The sequence below is a fragment of the Sapajus apella genome, unplaced genomic scaffold (assembly GCF_009761245.1).
Source record: "Sapajus apella isolate SASKATOON/1434 unplaced genomic scaffold, GSC_monkey_1.0 scaffold1, whole genome shotgun sequence".
NCBI classification, from domain to species: domain Eukaryota; kingdom Metazoa; phylum Chordata; class Mammalia; order Primates; family Cebidae; genus Sapajus; species Sapajus apella.
The window spans coordinates 51,392,819-51,416,516 of record NW_022436941.1 but is presented as its reverse complement, the minus strand read 5'-3'; the positions used below and the strand labels follow the sequence as shown (position 1 = coordinate 51,416,516).

At 34.9% G+C, this 23,698-nt stretch overlaps 1 protein-coding gene across 34 annotated transcripts in view; it reads right to left on the bottom strand.

Annotated features, from left to right (window-relative positions):
- MEF2C (myocyte enhancer factor 2C) overlaps positions 1–23,698 on the bottom strand; it is a 181,320-nt gene that overhangs the window by 83,423 nt on the left and 74,199 nt on the right. For 13 of the 34 annotated variants that reach the window (XM_032278427.1, XM_032277232.1, XM_032277990.1 and 10 more), the window contains 2 exons: positions 19,723–19,918; positions 555–758 (listed from right to left, as the gene is read on the bottom strand). In XM_032278427.1, coding sequence (XP_032134318.1) covers positions 555–758; positions 19,723–19,776 — 258 coding nt within the window. In that variant the 5' untranslated portion in view covers positions 19,777–19,918. Of the gene's footprint in view, positions 1–554; positions 759–19,722; positions 19,919–20,303; positions 20,527–21,709; positions 22,895–23,001; positions 23,150–23,698 lie in introns of those variants that run through there. The other 21 variants (XM_032277247.1, XM_032278763.1, XM_032277310.1 and 18 more) reach the window with 12 other exon arrangements.

Genomic DNA, 23,698 nt, shown 5'->3' with positions numbered 1-23,698 from the left:
TCTGTGTAAATTAACAGTTTTCCCTGATATATAAAATGATATAATTTTTAGGAAAAAACATTTCTAGGAGAAAAATTGCCTTTACTCCTTCAGCAAGAAAGCATTCAGAGTAATGAATTAGAAAGAAGAGACATAAATGGAAAAACTGAAAGTGTATGGCTGGGGTGAGTTCATTTTTTAATACTTTTTTTTTTTTTGAAGATTCCGGTAAACTATTACATACCTAAAAGAAATGATAAGAAGTGTCTAAAATGTGGATGAGCTATTCTCTGGTCAGAGTTGCTAACCATGGTGTCTTGATACGAAGCTGTGGACAATGATCACTTGCAAAAGATGGGCCAAATCATTTGACACTGGTACTCGATTTCTGGCAAGGACCAGATCCTACATGGTCTCTATCATCATATCACTCTAACTTTTGAGGGGAAGGGAAAAAGTGGAGTAAGAGTTGAGATAGATAATAATCCTGGAACTATGAACGTGTGTGTGGCGGGGGAGGTCTAAATACCCCGCGGCTTGTGTAGGGCTGGGGCTCACCACGTATGCTCTCTCACCTCCACGATGTCTGAGTTTGTCCGGCTCTCATGCGGCTCATTGTACTCCGTGTACTTGAGAAGCACTTTGTCCATATCGGTGCTGGCATACTGGAACAGCTTGTTGGTGCTGTTGAAGATGATCAGTGCAATCTCACAGTCACACAGCACGCTCAGCTCATAAGCCTTCTTCATCAGCCCAAATTTCCTCTTTGTAAATGTCACCTGGAAAACAGAAAGCAGCCGAGATTTTTAAAAAAGTATTCATGCATGTGTGGTTTTTTCTCTTCCTTCACAAAACAATGGTGTGTAGTTGTCAGAGCCCTTAGGCACTAACACATTTAGAAAGAAAACAAATAAATCTAAAATTAAGTTCTGCTTATCATTTGAAAATGTGTGATTTCTAGCTTGTTGCTGAATGTAAAACTGTAAATGCAAGATTTAATGAAGGGAATTTTAATGAAGGTGACCAGGGAACTGGTCATGTTTCTTTGAGCAAGTTTAAGATTTAAAAAAAAAAAAATTAAGTTCAGCATGGTTAACATCTTCCACAATTACTAATTAGTTTGGAGCTTGTTTTTGACTATTTGAAGAGTGGATATGACATTATGAACTTAGAATTTTAGGTCTGTGTTCAAAAAAGTCTTAAAATTGTTTAGTCTCATGTCATTTAATTGAAAACACTTGAAGGGATATGACAGTGCTCTCAGACAATGTTGTATTCTTTTTTTTTCCTTTTTTAAAATATATATATATATATATATATATATATATATATATATAATTGAGTTTTAGGTTTTGGGGTGCATGTGAAGAACATGCAAGATTGTTGCATAGGTACATACATGGCAATGTGGTTTGCTGCCTTCCTCCCCATCACCTGTATCTGGCATTTCTCCCCGTGTTATCCCTCCCCAACTCCCCACCCTTCGCTGTCCCTCCCCTTGTTCCCAGCCACAGACCTCAGTGTGTGATGTCCCCCTCCCTGTGTCCATGTGTTCTCATTGTTCAACACCCTAGAAACCCAATAGGGCATTGGGAAGTCCTTAGCCATAATACTCTTAGGGTTTTGGTTTCATTTTTCTGCCTATCTTTCTTCTCTCAGGCCAGAAACTGTATTGCCAATGCCACCTTTTTTTTTCCTTTTAATCTAATATATTACCAAGATCCATAATTTCTTTCTCAAAATATTTCTTAGGTTCACACTTATTTCCCAGGCGACTCTATCTCTCGTGTCCTTATCACTTCAATTTTAGACAGCCTAGCAGCTTCCTGTCCTAGATGATCTCCCTGCCTGGAATCATTCCTTCCTCAATTCATCTCAAACTGCAAAGCCTCACTCTTCTTGCTGTCTTTTCTCCTGATGAGCTGTCTACAACAGCTCCCTCTCCCTAGCTTTGAAAACTTCCTACCTGCCAATCCTACCAAATACAAAAATATATCTCACTCTTCCCAATTTCAGCCCTCTTTTAATTAAACTACAGCTTGTCGCTCTGGTCTGGCTGAAAAGGCATGAGCATTCTTAATTATAAACCTTTATATGGTCCAGTGTTCCCCAGCAGGTATTCTGTAGAGTACTGATCCTATAAAATACTCCTTAAAAGTTCAATGACCCAATAGGTTTGGAAAATAAGGGACATTGGTATATTAAAGGCTATAAACGTTTTAAACTTTGTTCAACCTGCTTTTGAAACCTATTGCTGACAGATCGTTTGTTTCTTTGCATGTTTTTTTATTTTGAGGAGTACTTCTTATCACTCTTCAGAACTAGGTTTTTGAGGCACATATTCTGGGAAAAGCTAATTTACTTAATTAAGCTATTGTTTTCAGAAGGAACCATTTAAGCTTTTTTCTTACCTTCAAATTCAACCCACCTTGTAGAGGTCAGCTCATTTTATCTACCACGGATTTGCGTGTAATTCCTAATTGCATATTCCTACCCTTCAGATTTCTCTTTGTCTCCAGACACCCCAGTGTATGTCCTCTAGTTACACACCTGTCTAAACATCCTGGTATCTCAACCCCTCCAGAGCTCAACCTCATTATCTCCAGTCTAGAATCTGTTGCCCCTTTCGGAATCCCTATCTCACTGTAAACTCAGTTATCCAAACTGGAAACCTCAGAGAGAATGTACCCCTGCCTTCTCCCACTCTCCATCCTCCCCCACGCGTAAATAGATTTATGTTGGCAGAGACTGTGGGCTAGCAGACAGAAAGCCTGACCTCCCAGCCTTCTCATTCCTCCACATTTTGTTAATTATTGTTTTACTTATTACCTTTTATTTTTCCTAAATGTTATTAATCACATTTTATATTTTCAAACATGCAAAATAAACACAAAAATATTCAAAATATACCAAATAAAAAATATACAAAACTGCGTATATTTTTCTGTGAGATCTGTTTAACCTCTCTTCCACTACAGGGCATGTCCCACAGGGGCATATGCCGTCTTTATTTTGCTCACTCCTGTATCTCCATTGCCTAGACCAGTAGAGATGTACGGCATACGGTAAAACTCTGTGGTCTAAACACCTGATGGGGAAACTACTATGAAGTCTTTAGAAACATGCAAGTTGATGTATGTTATATAGGTGGTAAATTTTCCCAAGAAAATTTTGTAACAACTCATACACAAAACTTTTTAACAACACGTCTATTCTTTACTTAATAATAATTATATTGTTTTATCACATTGGCATTGAAGATAGCATGGTAGAAAGCAAAGAACACAGGGTTTGTATTCAAAGAACCCTAAATCTGAATGCTGAATTTGTTAGTCTTGCAAAATTCACTTAATTTCTTCTTCTTCTTCTTCTTTTTTTTTTTTTTTTTTGAGACAAGGTCTCCTCATCACCCAGGCTGGAGTGTAGTAGCACTGCTATAGCTTATTGCAGCATCCGCTTCCCAGGTTCAAATGATCCTCCTGCCTCAGCCTCCTGAGTAGCTGGAACTACAGGCATGCACCGACATGTCTGGCTTTATCTCTCTGTTTTTAAAAAATTTTTAGTAGAAATCAGGTTTCCCTAATCTGCCCAGGCTGGTCTCAAACTTCTGAGCTCAAGAAAACCTCCCACTTTAAGCCTTTCAAAGTGCTAGGAATTACAGGCATGAGCCACCCCGCCTGGCCTCACTTAATAAAGTTGAGTTTGATTTTTCACATCTGTAAAACAGAGATTTATACCTAGTCTTAGGGCTGTGGTGAGCTTGTATCCAATAATGTATGTACCGTATCGAGTATAATGCTTAGAGTAGGTACTCAATAAATATTACTTCCCACAACCTTCTTAGTTAACAGAAAAAGAACTAGCAAAATATGCTTGTCTTGGTGATTTGAAGAGTCTACCAATTATGGCTGAGGATGTTATTATGATTGATAGAAAGATAAAGCTGAGCTATCGAAAGATAAAGCTGAAGTGATCATCCTTTGGAAAATAAGGTATTTACTAGCCCATATCAGCTAGTCAATATTTACGCAGTTACGTTACTAACATTTCAACTTGGATAATGCTTCTTTGTTGTAACTGTCAGTGTCTTACCTTCTGTTTCATCTTTATTGATTATCTTTCTAAAGTACTTATGATAAAACATACCTAGTGTTTTATTTTCATATCTGATTATATTACTTTAGAAATTTTTATTCTGTTTTATTCAGATGAGTCATAATTGATATTAAGGATGGGCTGAAAACTGTCTTTTTGGAATGAATAAAGAAACATAATCATTAATTACAAAGAGCTGTACTAAATGTCTTTTAATATTTCTTTTAGATGCAATTTTGATATGAAACTATACCTGCATATTGGTATTTTATTTAGTAAAATAGGCTACAGAACACATTCAATATAGAAGGCACTAATCCAGACTACTTTCATATCTCTAAAACCACTTTTAATCAGACTTCATGACCACAAACTGTATGTGGAATGTCTCAACACAATACAGTTTCTGTTGTACTCAAACCTCAGAATTTTGCACGTTACAACACTCACGATCAAGTACGTTTCAGTACAGATATATCATTAAAGCCACTATTTGTGTTTACTTTCAGTACTCCTCAATTTTTGTATAACCAAATAGACTGCTAGATAATGCATACTTATTTAATAATACCCGTCAAAGAAGTAAGTGAAGATAGCTTCTTTTGCAATTTAAAACTGCAAACTGAAATGATAACTGTATGAAAGCATGCAAGAAAATATCTTCAAAATCTACTCTTAATTGCTCTAAATTTAATTCTGCATTGTGTTCATATTCTTCATAGCATACTCAAAATGTATTTTATAATGCTTTTTCTCATTGTTCATAGTTAGATAAAATTATTTTTGAGCATTAGGCTTTCTAAAGAGATCTGGGATATTACTCTTCATTTAAAATATGCCACTCAATGACAAAGATTTCAATTCTGAGCTTTTATACTTAAATAATGCATTGTGATGATTACATTTTTCTTAACTTGATAATAGTTTGTAATAGGGACAAGTCCATATTTCCTTTTAAATAGCATATTTGGAACCTTAGGTGAGGCAGAAAGAGGCTATTACAGTAGTTAGGCAAAGAATCGCTTTTTTCCAGTGTTTACATCAGTCAACATGTTATTAAATTAAACAGGCTTAATATGTGATATAGCATAGAAAGCAGAGCTGCTCTGTAAGTTTTTTATTTTATTCTTTTTTTTCTTTATCTTTTTGAAACTTTAAATAGCCCCAAATGTGATGATGATATGTTAAGTTTTATAGTGGTCCTGAGTTTTAAATCCTAGCATAAGATACCACATATCTTATGTTGATAATGGCTCTAGAACCTAATAGGTATGAAGAAAAACAGAAAAAATTAGAATGGAGCACTCTCTGCATATCAAACATTATGCTAACAATATTTATTGAACATTCTCTACATCAGACATTTGTGCTAGGTACTGTGGCTTCCATTACATAAAATAATATCCCCCTTGTTCATATCACTTCCTTGTGGCTGAAGAAAAAAGTCATTTAATTCCATAATGCTTGAAAGGAGGGTTCTTTATTTGGAACAAAATGCATGACTTGGCCAACAGAGTTTATTTTCAATCATGTCTAATAATCTGAATTCATATTTTATCTAGAGTTGGGTGAATTCAGTTTCTGTTTTCAGACCAACTTTTTCTCTAGACTGAGCTAGAAAAATAATAGTAGATGTTAATTCAGTCAAGATGAGTATGAACTGAAATCTACCTTACTGGTTGTTTCTAATCTTGTACCTGGTGAAAGCTGATTGTGGTATTACTCCCATCTCTCCCTTTCCACCTGGCCACTGGCATGCTCCCATCATGCTGCAAGGCTTAGTTTAAATGCCAACAACTGTCTTTGAGGCTTTCCTTGTCACATTCAGATAAAACTCATTCCTTTCTCATTGTAGTCCTCCAGCACTTTTTACAAATCTTTATTATCAGACTTACTCTACTATTACAAAGTTGGTTGCAGATGAGTTTTCCCTTCTGCCAGATTTGAATTCCCCAAAATCCTCCCTCAAGCCTCTCACAGACTCTGACCAGGGGCCATTCAATGAACCTTTGCTGAATGAGTGGAATGTGGAATGGAAATACTCTGTTTTGAAATCTGAATGTTTCAATGTAATTTTATGTTAGAGTAGATGCTTTTTTACTTGCCTTTTAAATAATTTAATCTCTCAAAAATAAGAGATTTGGGACACATACACCTTTATTTTACTACAAAGTTTACCTTATTAGTTACATAAATCTTAAGATAAAGTAATTCTACCATCTTGGAATTTATAATAAAGAAGGTAAATGATGTCTGGAGAGAAATATATATATATGTAAATATGCTGTAGACTTCAAGAAAGATATACTTCAAAAAGTTCAGAGAAAAGTTTTTTCTTTTTTATCCCTAGCCTGAATGACTCATGCAAGATGAAAAAGTCTGAAGACAAAAATTTAATTTTATAATCACAGGATACAGAGAGAATGGGGATGATCCATGGGTTCAGGATGACTGAGTTTGTTCAGCAAAAATGTACTGAACTTTCTGATGAGTTCCGATTTTCAAAGAATAAGCATTCAGAAAAGTGATGAAATCCTTATGCACAATTTGAGACTGGGTGGTAGTAATTTCACTGCTTTAAATATGGCTGATGAACTATAATTCATTAGGCTGACTTAATTGACCAATGTTAAGTTTAATGGAAAGTCTCTAGTAAAGTGCCAAGGAGTTCAGTACTTCTCCCTTCCCAGGCAACGTTAATTTAGAAGGGGATATAGGAAGGCAGGCTTATTAGATCTGCATGCAACATAAATCTGGGTGCTTGAGCAAACTCAATAAGTGACAGCGTCTCTAACTCCTCTACAGTCTTCAGAAAGCTGGGTTACAATCAAGATGAATCAAATGCAGGTAATTTGAAAGTCCACATTCGCATTTTTAAAAAACAATGACAAAAGCTCAGGTTGGAGAAAATTATGGAATTTTGGGAAAGGATCTAAAGTTATAGTATTCCGTAGTGGTAATTACTTATCCTAGTGGTCTTATTGTTTATCAGAACCATCTTTGGCAGTGTATTCAGTTCTGAGGGTTACATCTTAGAAGGCGCTGACAAAATTAGAACACCTATAGGATGGTAAACAGACTGATTATGTAGGGTTGGAGAACAATTTTGCATGAGCAACCATTGAGAGAATATGAAATGTATAACTCAGAAGAAAATAGAATTAAATGTGAAATGCTAAACATTTTCTAAGGTCTGAGCATTATGCCTATGTGAAGAGGCACATGGTTATTGTATTTTGCTCTGTAGAGCAAAATTAGAAAGCATTGTTGAAAATCATTAAGAGGTTCAAAACAAGGGAAAATCTAGTGAAGAGAACTGCCTAAGAGAGGACCCAGTCTCACCAAGCAGGAAGCAGCTCATTTCTGAATATATTCAGCTGCATATCAAGGAGGGTCTAGAAGGGGTTCCTGAATTAAGCAGGAAGTTGAGCTAGAGAACTTTAAAATATTTATTCTAATCTTTAGATGTTCTTAATCTATGCTTAGGTATCATAGAGTTTTGAGTTAAGAGTGAATAGTAATACAGTTCAACAAGCACGCACCCTACAGAATGGCCTATGTTTTAATTACTCAATCCCACCAATACATTATCACTATTGCCTCTAATTTCCACATTTCAAGAAATAAAACAGCTTTTTGAAGCTAGAAGAGACGTAAGACACTGTAAAGAATTTGAGGAGACCACATTAAATGATGTATTGAAAATGCACAGAAAAATAATTATCCAGATTGATAACATAGAAAATTCATATTATTAAAGAAATTTTAAAGAAGCAGGATATATGCATCATAACTGGGCAGGGTAATATAGAAAGAAAAGCGTTAAGAATTGAAAATCAAGTCCTGGCTCTGCCTTTTACGAGCTGTGTGCCCTTGGGTAAATTGCTTAACTTACCGGAACCCCAGTTTCCTCACTTGGAAAATGGAGGTAATAATAGGCATCAAATAGAGTTTTATGAGAGGTCAAGTAAGGGAAATAATACAAGTGTAAATAACTTGTTGACTGTGAAACACTTTACAAGGCAAGTAGTATCTTCTCTGATGCATCAGGTTTAGTTGCTCCCCGTTATATACTGTAAAATGCTAGTCTCTTAGGACTTGTCAATTTGTGTTACCATTATTTACTTAGGTCTAGATTAGAGTGTCTCTCTCAGCTATGTCCTAGCTTTTCTTGAGTACCTGGGCCATCTTCTATTCATTCTTGTAACCTGACATCCAATAATAATACTTGGCTAAATAAATGTATATTGATACAATGAAAAGATCTATGGACAGAGGAATTATAGTGTTTTTTGTAATCCAAAATGAATAGCTGAAAATAAATGTCTATGGATGCTCAGACTATGTTAACAAGAAGTTTGTCGCTGAAAGAGGGAAATTTCACATACTTGTTACTTTTTTTGTCATTTTAACTTATAGTAAAAACTTACATTTGGTAAAATTGAGCAGGAGAAAAACGGGACTGGGTCACATTTTATGCGTGGGTTTGTTGGTGCGAGTGAAGCATATCATATTTCTAACATTATTTTTTAGATAACAGTGTTGCTTATTTGATGATTTTTTTCTAAGAAGTTCAAAGATTTTATAATAAATTATCTCCCTACATTCGACAGGATCTCTTTGAACATATTCTTTAGCACAGCTTATCATCCCAATTTTTCAGATGAATACTATAAACAAAGACATGAATGGCCTTATCCAAGGTCCCTAAACTTGTTCCTGGATGGACTAGAAAAAGAACCATCTTTCTGTCTGTTAGTCTGAACTTTTCCTTCCCTCTTTTAGATAACTATGGATTTTAGGAGCTGAAGTTCAGCTCAATATAGACACAGCCAACTGTTTATTGAGCAGTGTGCAGGCACTGTCATTTGTAATGTTACATTAAGAACCATCAGAGATTCTGATGAGTGCAAGCACGTTAATGCATAACATATTAATTAATTAACGTAAGGACAGCTTTCTAGGTTAAAGTCAAAAAATAATACTAAGAACACTAAATTGAGAGCAAGTTGGTTTCTAGGTTCTGAGAGTAAATCAAAGCTACTTTTGTATAGACTCTGCAGCCAACTCTGCCCTCAGACGCTCCAGCCATTCCCACCACAGCCACTGAGAACCGCATGCATGAACTAGTGGGCAAAAACTAGTTCTATATTTATGGATGTTTATTTTAATTTCACAAAATAGGAAGAATTTTAGTTGGTAGTAAATACAGGTCTGCTTACAGCCAGAATAAAAAAGGTGGGCCTCTGATTCACACAGGCAATGTAAATAACAAGTTCTAAAAACAGAGAAGGAGTCCTGTATCATTCCTACAGGGTAGGGAAATTAGTTTGACTACTGTGCAATGGAAAGGGCATTTCATAATCTTTCTCCACTCTACAGGCCTGCCCCCTCCCTTACCCTCCCAGGCCCGGCCCCATTCATGAAGTCACCTCGGAAGAACTTTCCTGTCATATTAACTGTAGTAGTTCTTGCACCTTACAGAAAAGAGTTCTGAAAGAAAAGGACTTTCAGAAACAGCAGCTACCCACATGTATAATGATAATTGAGGCCCAACTCCAATTGACTTCAGATGCATACTAAGGGAAGCAACAAACATCTAATTTATGGGTCCAAAGCACTTCTTTCCACCAATCAGAATATTTTTAGCCTAATCTTAAAAGAATCTTAGGGTGCTCAATGAACGGCTAATGTTTTATTTTTTATTTTTGCCATTCTTTAACTCACAAATAGTAGTTTATTTGTTTTAGGATGTGTTTGGGACTTGTATACCCAGCTAATTCTATTCTCAAAGGTTTGAGGTTTTATCATTTTTCTTTCCCTCCAAATAGAGTCATGATAAATATAACCCTCATTCTGTGAAAATACTTCAGGTCGGCTCCTCCTCCTCATCCCCCCACCTACATAATCTCTCAGTTTCCTCCCAGATGAGGAAACAGAATGACTAATGAGTGACAGATGGACAGTTCACAGATAAAATACACTCTGTAATCCAGGAGCCACAGGTCTTCCTATGTGTTTAAAGGGTTAGGGCTGGAGTCAAGAGTCTGCAACGACAATCTTTAATTGGAAAAAAGGGAAATGCCCTCCTAAATGCTCTTTTTCCACCTCCCTTGTTCCTGACAGTAAGTAATGGCACAACTGTTCTAAAGTATTCCTCTTCAGTTTTATTTTGTTTAATTCAGTCTGTCATTAGAAAGGCTTGCAAGCTTTAGGCCTGATGATTACTCTCGGTGGGAGGAAGCAGTGCCACTGCAGACTTGTGTTCTAGACAAGCGCTCCTTTATACAATGACGGGGCCTGCCATGGTAAATGAAAGCCTCTTTAAAGAGCAGCGAGGGACTCTTTTAAGCAGACTGCTACCACGTGCTTGTAACCCTCCAGCATAACTTTCGAGGATGAGACAGCAGTGTGTTCTGCTGCAAAGGGGACTATTGTCCTCATTAGCCTCAAGCAAATTGAGCCTCCTTTTGCTGAAATATAGTGGTATTTCCAAAGGATTGTCAAGCAATAGTTTCTAAAATTCTGAACAAGATAAAAGGATTAAAATAAGGGGCTTGGAGTGTGGAATTTAGTACTCTATCAACCCCTCACCCTAAATCAACATCCCAAATCCCCAAATAAAACTCTAACTCTTATGCATTGCACAGTATTTGGAGGAAAAATAATAAATCACAATTAGATCAAAATTCAATAACTGAATGCACATTAATGAAATGAGCACTTGTTAACAAACTCACAAGAGTTTGAGTTTTAAAATTTGTGACTGTTGAATTCTGATACATTTGTCTACATGACGAAAAGGAAAAAGGATGACTGAAAATGATTAACTTGATCAAGATTTACGAGATTTTACTGTGGCCCATTTTAAAGCCTAGAAATAATTTGCCTTTTGAAAAGAGAAGACGAACACAGCGTGCTTCACATTTTTTATATGTGCTGCTCAGGTCTGCCTGGTTCGTTGAAGGGCTGATTTACATTCTAAATCCAATCTGTATATGCAGTCATAAAATAAAGACTTCTGTTTCTTCCTATCTCATCTACATAAGAGATATAATTTGAATCTGAGAAGAATTAAATAAACCAGATTAATATTTTGGGGGCATAAACATGTTTACTAGTTCAACAAAGCCAAATGTACCTAAGGGAAAGGTCAAAGGATACTTCATTCCCTGCTGAGCAAATGCTCAGGAAGCACATTTGTCTACATTTTCCTGTCATAACAGGAAGAGTGTAACTTCTTCCTTTCCACAATAGCTTAGGTTTTACCTCCTAACTCCAATATTTTCTCCCCTAGGGCCTTCCAAATCAATCCTTGCAAGACAGAAGGCTGTCTCTGTTACAGTTTCCAAACAGTTACATTTGTTGAAATGTTATTTAAATGTTAGTGATTTCTTCAGCTAAACTGTTCCAATTTAAAATTAAAAGTCAAATTTCCAAACATTTAGACTGGTTCTCTAATTCTTATTAATGCTCCAACATATTTCAAAGGAAACACAAATACATATTACATATTATGAAATTTTAACTTATTTCCTTAATGATGTCATTTATTTATTTATTTTTTAAATTTTTGCCAAAGCCATTATTCTCAGAAAGAATAAGTTTCCTAACCGCCTTCAACAAGAATACATTGGGATGTAAACAGTAAAAATACTTTTAACGTAATAATTTTTGAAGTAGTTTCATTTTGAACTAAAATGTTAAAGAAGTTCAGACTGCAGAGGACATGGCTTTTGAAACAATTAGCATCATGACTTCTAATCTACAGTTTGGAAGAAACTTCTTGGTTTATGTAGTCTATTTATAATGTTAATATTTTTAGTGTTGGTTTCTCAGTAATACAATGTCACACAGTTTGTTGCATTTGCAAAGCTAAAGGTGACTTGTAGCAGACAGAGTGGTGTGAGCATGCATTCACAGGGATGAAAGGGGCCATTCAGTGTCAACTTTCTACACAAAACGAGATACAATAAATAAAAGCATTAAATTTTTTTTTTAAATAACAGTTTTAAATAGAAATTATACGAGATACACAAATTAGAACTGGAAATAATAAAAACCCTTGAGGCCTTCAAGTTCAAAGAAGAGTGACAGAATTCTAGAAGAGACAATTATTCTTTTCCTTGTAAAAAATTTTGGCCTCTCTCAGATTTCCTACCAAAGGAAAGTGAATGAATGACTTTGACGGCAGTGGGAGCATTATCTTTCAGGCAGTAAAGGAGTAGACCTAGCTGACATAAATATAAAATATCACACACCAAATGGCATAAATAGTAAATGTGTGGCACACTATTGCTGTGATCCCACTACATGGAGGGGAGACTGTCTGTGAATTATTTTCAAATTACCAAGGCATAAAATGGAAATGAATGGCCTGAGGTCACAGCTGTTAAACATACATCTGAGCATTCTGCCTACTGCTTTTTTTTTTTTTTTTTTCTTTTTTTGGAAACTCTGAGAAGTACTATTTAGGTCATTTTCCCTTCTGGTTTTCTTTTTCAACCTCTTCAATCACCAGCAATTCCAAATCTTTGAATAAAAGCTTTTCCCTTGGTAATTTTAAGATTAATAAAAGAATAATTTAACTTATATGCATGAAGAGCTTTTAAGAAGGCATCCCCAACATGCAGCAATATACCCTGTAATTCAATTCTGATGGGTACGATGTCCTAAAATAGTACTATGATACACCCTAATTTTACATATCTGAAATAGGTTTAGTATAATTTTTAATACTAGTGTTGGGGAGGCAGGCAGCTGTTAAGAAATGAAACTAAGAGAAAACAATCATCAGTATCATCACTATTATGAGATATTTGCAGGCTTATTTTGGAATTAAAAACAGGAAAATCACTAATTTTTCACTGATTGAGCCTTTTATTCACTATATCTGAAAGAGATTCCAGATACTTATTGATTAGTACAATTCTTCTATAGTAACAAAAGAAAAATTAGCAAGTCTGGAAAATCTGTGTGTGGACGTGGCAAAAAAAGTGCATTCAACAATGGTGCCTGTGTCTTTCCTCTGTTCTCCAACTTATGGTTTGGAACTCACTGAAAAATTATTTTTTGAAGCAATTAATTTGTATTTCTCAATTATCCAGTTACTCATATTTAAAGAGTGAATGTATCTCTCTTTCAACAAATTTCTATTAGGTTATAAGAATAACTCCCAAATTTAGAACTGGAACTTGGTGAAAACTAGGGAAGAGTAAGGAATAACATTTTTTCTTTTTCAAGAGTCACTTGAGGGGATCTATACATCTCTTTTTATTTTTTAGTTTAGTGTCCAACAGACCAGATTTAGTTTAAAAACACGTCAGTATGTGGAAACTGTCAGAAACTGCATCTACACTGAACACATTTTTTCCTGCTATTTTTCCTGGTTTATTTTATGTAATTTATAATTCATATAAAGAGACTGAGATAGGGACATGAGAAGACGAAAAGTTAGAAAATGTAACAGCTATGAACTCCGAATTCTTTTAGTCATAAGGGGATTCTCCTGTTCTATTAACAGAAGAATGTTGCTAATTGTCTTTAATTTGTGCTCCAGTTATTGCACTGATAATTACATGAAGTTTTGTTTGCTGGCAAAAACTATTAGTGTGCCAGATCTGATGAAAGAAAAGAAAACTTAAGGCATTTAAATATATTTCTCCCTTAACTTTACTATTTTAAGACCTAACTGTGTTTTTTGACAAATATTTAAATACCTTTTTATAACAAGTTGCACAAATAAATTTGGGTTTACCTCTCCTATCCTTTAAAAGTAGGAAAGCTGAAATTTTCAAATACAAACATATAAGTAAATAGGTTTAGGCTAAGCATGCCTAATTTTTATATATCTCTCTTCTTAATATAACATATATAACAGATTTCTAAATATATTATTTGTAAAAAGAGTCATATAAGGACAAGACTCATTAAAAAACTGTTAAAGAATACAAAATGACAGCTAGATAAGAGGAATACATTCGAGTGTTCTATATCACCAAAGGGGGGCTATAGTTAATATATCTTACAGTCTGGAATAGCTAGAAGAAGGATATTGGATGTTTTCAACACAAAGAAATAATAAATGTTTGAATGATGGATATGCTAACTACCCTGAATTGCATTAAAACATCACTGTGCACTCTATGAAAATGTACAATAATTATTTGTCAATTTTAAAAAATTCAAAGAAAGAAATGAAACAAACAAAAAAACCCCAAAATCATCTGTGCATAAGAACCAGTTTGTTGTTGAATTTTTTTAAACCTTTGCATATATATGCTATTGTAAAATACATTAAAAGTGTTAAATTTTAAAAATAATTGTTTCAGGAGCATGATTAAAAATTGGTACCATGTGAAAGAGGGTAAGATTATGATTGCCTAACTGATGGAGGCATTTGAAGGGTAAAAAGAAAAAATGCCGACTGAAACTGTAGTGTTAACATAAGCTGGAAGCTGGTAGTGATAAAAATGGTGAAAAGTAGTTAAAAATAATTTGGTCAGTAACACGTACTTGGAAATAGGTCCCACAACTGTAAAATTTAGGAAACGACTTCTCCCCATCCTTGTCATAAATCCTTCTCTGCAAATATCCTATGTGATCTTTCCTTCCTGTCCACAAACTATCCTCTCTGCATCAGCCCACTCCTGCTCTGATATCATTCTCTAGCCTCTTGTTAGCTTCTGAAGGCTCCTTTGTGCTCCTGCTCTACCTGTTCCACTTTTCTCTATGTCCTCAATACCCTTTTTAGGTAAAACTCTCATGAAATGAAGGTTTACGTAGCATTCCTTATTATGCTACACAGCACAAGAGTTGTTTTATAGAAATCACATTAACTATAATAGCTAAGGGTTCAAAGAACTTGAGTCTTAATAGGAATAGCTAATAGGTAAATTTATTGAGCACTTATTATGTGGTGGGTGCTTTACATTTATTGCCTGATTCAATTATCTCAGTGATGTAATGAGAAAGGTACTAATTTTCTGTAATCCTCACTCTACTGATGAGGGAACTGTTGAAGATCATAGGGGCTAAGTAACTTGCTAGAGAGTCAAACAGCTAGTAAGTGGCAGAACTGGGACCAGAACTAAGTTTGTGTGTCTCCAGAAACTGTGCCTCTTAGCCATTTGATTATACTGGATGTAACATAATGTAATTGGGAAAAGCAATGACGTAAAACTAAGCTCTTAGCTATTTTATTACATTAGATGCATCACGACATAATTTTAAAGAGCATGATTTGTTTTGTGTTGAATAGAGAGATTTGGGCTCAGATCTTGGTCACTTCCAGTTTTAACCGTACAATCTTAAGCCAGTTATTTAGAACTTAACAGGACCTTCAAAACTTTGCATGATCTGGGTCCTGTCTAGCATCCAATCTTTTCTCTCATTTCTCTACAGTTATACACCAGGCTCAAGTCCCACTGGCGCTTCCTTTGGCTCCTCAGTCAAGCTCTTTCCTCTCTTAAGGAGCTTTGCAAATAATGCTTCTGGGAATACTGTCACCTGCCTAATTCTGACTCATCTTTTAGCACTTTCTCAGGCCTTTCTCCAACCTTGATGTAAATAAAGTACCTCCTATTATTCTTTCATAGCCCATGCAAGTGAAGTGTTCGTTATATATTTTCATATTTCATGTCTGTTTCATTCGATCAGGGGTCCATAAACTGTAGCCTGCAAGCGAAATCCAAACGCCCTGTTTTTGTCAGTAAAGCTTTATTGGAGCACAGCCACACAGGTTCATTTACATATTGCATATGGCTTTTAGACTCCTAGGGCAGAGCTGAGTGACTGAGACAGAAACTGTATGGCTCACAAGGCTAAAAATATTTGCTCTGCGGTCCTTTACAGAAAAGTTTGCTGACCTCCCCCCCAACGCCCCCCTCCCTCACAAAGCAGAGGATAAGCTAGATGAGATTCTTGTTCACCGCTGCATACTTAGTGTTAGGTATACTGCAGTCTAGTAATATTTGTTGATTTCACAAATAAATGAATTATTCAGCCATAAAATGGGACTTATTAATAAAAATTAATCAGAATTTATCTATATAGTTCTTGGCATATAATTGGTAACTACTTTTATTAAATTGTCTGAAAATTTCTGTAAGATAAATGAACAATTCATAACGTTATTTTTACATACTTGCTTAAGAAATCCATGTTGTTTAAGCACGTAACTAAGAAAGAAGTTTTTGTAAGCTTGGAAATGTCAAAAAAAATTTTAAACAAAAAATGGCTGTCAATTTTTATTCTCACCTAAACTATTTTATGTATTGAAATTTCTGAATTTTAGCTGTTCCCTACTTCCATCATGAAAGACAGCTAAAGTAAAGGTAAAATTCAATTTAAATAGCGTTCTGTTCACAACAGTTTTATTTCTTAGTGATATACAACTTATCACATCAGTGCTGTAATATTTCATTTCACACTTGAAGTCAGTATTTCTTTTTCTGGCAAAAACATACCTTGTTCTGTATATAGCCAAATAAACAAGTGCAGCAGCAGAGCAGTTTTGGACAACTTTTAAGAAAAGATGACAGTGAGCCATTGTGTGAGGTTCTACTAGAGAGTCTACAGTGGGGCGGCTTCAAAGAGGGCACAACAGCTAACATTTTTCTTTGGAACATGTGAACTTGTAGTTGAAACAAAGCCCAGGTTATAGGTGCCTCTACACAGTATGGTATGCTATTTCACATTTGCTGGTTTTGTTTATCAGAAGTGACTTACATATTTTAGGCTCTTTCCCAAATGACTCTTACAACCTCTCTCATAGTAGGTGAGAGGTGCACAAGACAAGCATTTATATGTAAGATGTTTAAAATTATTAATAGTCATCTAAAATAATCCCTCAAATATATATTCAAACATGGCAGATTTCAGTTTTACTAATTCTGTTTAAAAGTATTGAACTTGCAGGCCTACGGTATCTAACGACTGGAGAAAAGAATAAATATATCCTAAATACTAAAGAATAAAATCAAGAAATCTATCTTCAGAATTCAAAAAAAAAATGATAAGTCAAACTAAGCTGAATTTAAATAATTTTTCTTCTTCTAAAGTTATTATGACTTCTAACATGAATGAGAGTAACAGAAATTGTAGCTGTAACTACATTTAAACAAAGAAAAGATGTTCAATTATTAGCTCAAAAGTATGATGTTAAAATTCTTTTTTTTGTTGTTTTTTCCTTTGTTGTTGTTTTTTGAGTCAGAATCTCACTCTGATGCCCAGGTTGGACTGCAGTGACATGATCACGGCTCACTTCAGTTTGACATTTGGGCTCCAGTGATCCTCAAGTAGTTGGGAACACAGGTGTGTGCCACCACCACATTCAATTAATTTTTTTAACTTTTTTTTTTTAATAAAAGACCACATCTCCCTATGTTGCCCAGGCTGGTCTTGAACTCCTAGGCTCAAGTGATCCGCCTCCCAAAGCACTGGGATTACAGGCATGAACCACCACTTCCGGCTTTAAAATTCTTGTATCCCTAGAAATTCTGTCATTGGCTACAACATGGGTGAAACTAACTGGAGGACATTACGTTACATTAAATAAGCCAAGCACAGAAGGACACATTTTGCATGTTCTCACTCATGTGTGGGAGCCAAACATTTTTTTTAAAATTGAACTCAGAGACAGAGAGTAGACTGATGGTTACTATAGGCTGAAAAGGGTAGCTTGGCATGGAGAGAGGAGGGGATAAAGTGGGTACAAAAATAGATAAAATGAATAAGAACTACTATTTCATAGCACATAGGGTGACTACAGTTAACATGAATTTATCATATATTTAAAAATAATTAAAAGAGTAGAATTGGAATGTTCCCAATACAAAGAAATGATAAATGCTTGAGGTAGGTATAACTCGATTACCCTGATTTTGATCATTTCTCATTGTTTACCTGTATCAAAACATCACGTGTCCCGTATGATATACAACTAGTATGTACCCATAATAATTAAAAATAGAAATTAAAAAAGTCTTGTATCCCTGCGTTTTGTTTTTCTTTATAAAGCATAATAAAAGCTTATGAATTCAACCTGCAAAAATTTTCTTCTCACTTTGCAAGCAAAAGAAGATCCAATAAATCTCATAAACCTAAAAACTATCTGGTATTGGTAATAAAGTGTAAATGCTAATTCATATGTTTTTGACTCTACTCAAAATAAGTTCTGGTCCAATTAACAAGGTCCAACCAGTGTTACATGATGTTCAATATTTCAGTCTTAATTTCAGTTTCAGGCTATTGGCTAATTTAAAATTAGTGGTTTTCTATTGACACAACTGTTGCTTTTGGGCTTGGTCCACAGCAAGAAACAAGGTGCATGAAAACACTAAAGGAATCCACCATAAATCTTAGCATTATTCACCCTTTAGTTCAACATGCAGCCAAAAATAGTTCACGTCATGTGTACCTTAAAACAGATAATAATTTAGAGAAGTATAAACTTGAAAACCTGAAAGTTTCTCTACTTTTTAATGGCCTACTGACTTTGATGGTATAAATAATAATTTCTATTCATTATAATTTACACATGAAGCAACATTGCATTTTAAAAAAATGAATCAATCAGTTCTAGTCCTATTTATAAGTCCAAGAAGACCAAAAGGGACAACAGAGGACATGAGTGTGTATATTTGTGGGGAAATTATAGTCTGGTGGCTGTCCCCAAGGATGTTATGTAGCCTTCTTCAGTGTAACTGGGCAGTAGGCAAAACACTCTTCTCTTCCACACTCCAAAAACAGCTTCTCTGCAGCTTCCATGATCCATATGAGGTGGGTGGGACCCAGCAGTATTGTAATTTCTCCCAGGACCATTATTTGATATTTAACGTTAGACAAACTACCCAGCTGTCCTTACATAGCCTAACTAAACCCACTCTCTCCAAGTGTGAAGAAAAATAGAGTCAAATTGCAGGCATTCGTGATACCCAAGTCTTTAATGCTGAATTGAGCATTTGAATGTGTAAAGTCTTCACAACAGATTAATTGTATCACACAGACATTATCATTGACATTCCAGAAAAAAATTATATCACCATCTGCCTTTATGTTTATCAAATTCAGATTTAAAATGATATGAATTAACTGAGAGTTCTTGCCTATATGTTTTAAGTTATTAATATCGTGTGTGGGTGTTTTCTTTGTTGTTGTTGTCAGCACAATGTTAAAATGTTTTGGATGTATTTCAAAATCTCATATACTATGAATAAAAGGAGAGCCATTTTTATAGAGGATATTTCCCCTATATATTATAAACCTTTAAATGAATCACCACAAAAGGTCTAGTTCCCATGAATATAAGAATATATTTGTTTGATGATGCGTGCAATGTAGCAATGTTATGCTGATTAACTCTTAATTATCAAGCTATTCATGTCACACAAGTACAGTTCCCATTTAAAATTCATATTGAAGTGAAAAGTGAAGAATCACAAATGTGTAAACTGTATTTCTGACAGATAAAGTGATTTTTTTCTCCTTTATACATAAGAGACTATCAGCACTTTAACTGGCCACATTTCTTTAACCGAAACTTCTCTTAATAGATGCTTACAGATTCAAAATATTTTCAGTACCCTTAACATATGTATAGATAATATAATTAATAAATAATGATATCAAAAAGTTTACTCCACTCACCTGTCTGTTACGTTCATCCATAATCCTCGTAATCTGAATCTTTTTTCTCCCCATAGTCCCCGTTTTTCTTCTCTCTCTCGTTCCTGAAATTATGTATTTTTTCCTTCCTTTTCTTTCTCTTTCCTGTTTCCTCCAAACAAATCTCCTTCTTCAGCACTTGCACAGCTCAGTTCCCAAATTCCTGCATTCGTTCCTGCTGAACAAAAAAGAAAAATTAAATACCACTCTAACAGCAAGTCAGTTTCATAAGAAATATCATATTCTAATTTTATCAGGGAAGTAAACTATATGCAGCTGAAGCAATAAAATGAATTAAAATAACTATTTGTTAAAAGTATATGGTATATCAAAGACAGGAGCATATCAAGTAGGAATGGTTTATTTTTTAACAATTAAAATAATCTCATAAGTAATTTAACAAGTCGTTTAAGTGATGCAAACTGTGCTTTTTTAAAGACTAACACTTGAAATGTATTTTTTTGTAAAAAGTTTCCTAATCTTTTTAATGAAATTAGGTGACAGTTTCACCCTTCTGTTATGAAAAATTACCTAAATCAGAGAGTTAATGAACCTTTATGTACCTGTGTATGCTAAGTAGGGCAGCTAATTCATTTCTGAAGGGAAAACAATCTCCTGTTTTGACAGCAGAGGTGATAACGTCCCTCGTTATGCAAATAGGATGGACGATTATGAAAGTGTTATTTGATATATGTAAATGTCAACTAATTTAAATCTAAATCCTTTAATCTTACTTCAAAAAAATTACTGCTTTGAGAACACTGTAAAAATAATATGGAATATTTAATCTTACAAGTACCTATCAGCAGTGAGATCTTTTCTTTTTGAAAGCCCCTAAATTATATCTTAGATAGCAAGGATCAAAAAAGATAAGCACTGATAGAAAAGAAAAGGTGCAAAATTGAGATGATTCTCCCATTTATAACCGTATTTTTATAACAAGACATCAGTCCTCTAAATTTAAATATTTAGAAACAGACGTATCACATGTCTTCCTGGAGTAAGATATAAAACTGAAGAAGCTTCATATTACATACTGAAGATCTCTGGGTCATGAATTAAAATTAGAGAAATGATCATCAATAACATAAGCCCAAGAAACCCAGAATATTAAAAGTATATACTTCACTTTGTTTTAAATTACCTCTGAAAATGTTTGAACATAATGCAAATGAATTGCTCTGAAACGTGAAAGTTAACAAGAAAGCATTCCACGATGGTTTCTTCATTTGTAAGCAACAGCTCCAATTATTCTATTTTGTTTTAGGCCAATGAATGCAACGACTTTACACATTGCTCACAATTTCCCTGTTTATTTTAGCTGGTGTCTGACAACGGACCTGATAAATTCCCGCGTGTATTATGTAATGCTAAGCCAATGTCCTGGCTATTTAATAGATTATCTGGCTCCAATTCAAAGTTCTTAGAACAGGAAGGCTGTTACATATTTGGTCTGACCATCAGCTGTCTTTTGATTTCTTTAATTTAATTTCTAAATTCTTTATCACCTTGGGTAATTTTGTTTTAAGTTTTTGGTGATTATTTAATTGCAGAAGCTATTATGACATAATCAGTTCTGGTGGATTAAACGCTGCTTAAATACTAACTAAGACTATCCATTCTCTTTTGCCCCACGCCTCTCTACTAAACTGTAGTTCAGTTCTGCCTCTCAGAATATGTACGTTGAGTAACATTATGACCACACAGTGCTCACCAAAAACTTGCTCCAGCTGTAATTTTAAATGTTGGAGGTGGTTCAAAATTTTAAAGAGTTATAGAAACAACACACATTTGACAAATATACATAAAAAATAGTTATGGCATATTGAAATCACATTGAAATATGAAAAACCCACAAAACATAACTGCATCATATATTTGATGTTGCTAGACGCTGTCCACCTATTTTTAGAAAAAGTCTTAAATGTCACTCAATGGGGCAACTTTCCTGTGTTTCCTATGGTCTTACCTTAGAAGCAAGCAGCATGTTAAAATGATATTTTCCATGCATGTGTAAGACACCAGAGATACAAACAAGGTTTCTCTGTTACAGAAAGCCAATCCATGTATGCACAGCAAATGCATATAGGACAATTTCCTTTCCTTTCATCTAGCTGAGGCCTGTGGCACTATCGGCTTACAGGACTATGCCTGCCTAAGCGCTTATTCACTTCAAGGTGGAAGGTCAGGGTGAACAGATTAGAGTGTGGTGATAAGGCAGGACAGACAAGAACATCTCCAGATACTGATTTCAAAATACAAATAACCAAACAAGCAGCGAAACATCCTTGGAGAAAAGTCTCAGAAAGACAGAATTCCTGACTAACCAAACTTAGAAGAGTTCCTCCATAACACCACCCCATATTTCACAACTTTGAATGAGACAATTTTTAAAAAGAGCAGAGCAAGGACTTTAAACAAAATTTTTAAAACATGATGGGAAAAAAATTTGCAAAAGAGAATGTGTGTCTCTATCTATATAAGTGGTTGATTAAAATGCCATTGAATTTATTTTCTTTTTTGAAATACACAAAACAATGTAGAGAGAAGCAAGTTTAAATTTCAGTAGAACTAAACCTGTTTTCTGTATAAATAAATACTTCTTGAGGTATCTCCTTCTAAACATTTTTAAAATGCAAAAGTTCGTATGAAGTACACATGCAGAGTAATATGTGGTAATGATGACACTAAGTAACTGGTCATGAAGTAAAGTCTCATGAAACGTGGTTTAGAACATTTTATTAGGGGTCACCACATTTCAAGGCTGTCAGTAAAAATTTAAAGAATTAGGAAGGTCAACAATTAGCTCATGCATTGTTTTCTTAGCATAACATTTTCTCTAACCTAACTTTTATGCAAAAACTCTAAAGTCAGTTTCAAGTATTAATTTGCAGAAAGCCTAGAGAGGCGAAGAAAGAGATTATTTAACTTTAGTAATCTGTAAAACTGTTTTGTGTGTGTATGAAAAGGAACATAATCGCTAAACTACATGTCATAAAATTTCAAGTTATGCTGAGAAATTTCATTATGCACAATCAACCATAAACTTAAAATAATTCCAACAGCCTTGCTGCTACTTTTTCCCACATGAAAGAAGCATTCTTGGAAAATGACAGAGCTACATATAAATAATCAGTAATTTTTTAAAAAAGAATAAATACTCTACTACAGTTATACTCTGTAGGGTTACAGCCTTCTGCATTTCTTTTCTTAAAAAAAATGCCAACCCAGATAAAAGAAAACTAAAATGAAGCTGCTTACTAAAAAGGGGAACTTCATTATGGCAGGCTTCTGTTCATTTTGAGTTTGGCATAAGCAGGCAGATGAAGGCAAAGTGGTTTGAGACCCAAGTTGAGAAGAATTTCTTCTGGACAGATGCTAAAGATCATTCTCCCACTGGGCTATCTCATTTACAAACAAGTTCCCTTGAGTGACACACACCTCCCCCTCCCTTCTCTCCCTCCCTCCCTCCCTCCCTCACTCTTTCTTGCCCTCTTCCTCCCTCCCTCCCTCCTACAAATCTCTCCCAGTAGCACAGAAGAATTTTGACAGAATGGCAGGAAACACGCACACAGACTGGTCAGGGAAGGATATGATGTCAGCAACCACGAACAATAAAAGGTGTAAAGGTGCTTCCTTCCCTAAACTGTTCCAGAAGTGTAAAATGGGAACCAAAACTCTCCACTTCCTTCTCTGAGCAGAACCGTCTGAGTGTGCTGTGCTGCACAACCCACACACAGAGGCCTTGGAGAGGTTCAGATAAGGGACAATAAGGACAACTCAGAGCTGGGGCGTGATTTTTAATTTCCATCTTTAAAACACCTGAGAAAAATCCATGTCAGCTCTAGCTTAGTGTTTTATTATGATTGCTTTAAGAAATGAAAATAAGAAAACAAACATAAATTTACTTCACTGAAGTAGCAGACAGACAAATCTCAATTACTGTTTACCAGGCCTT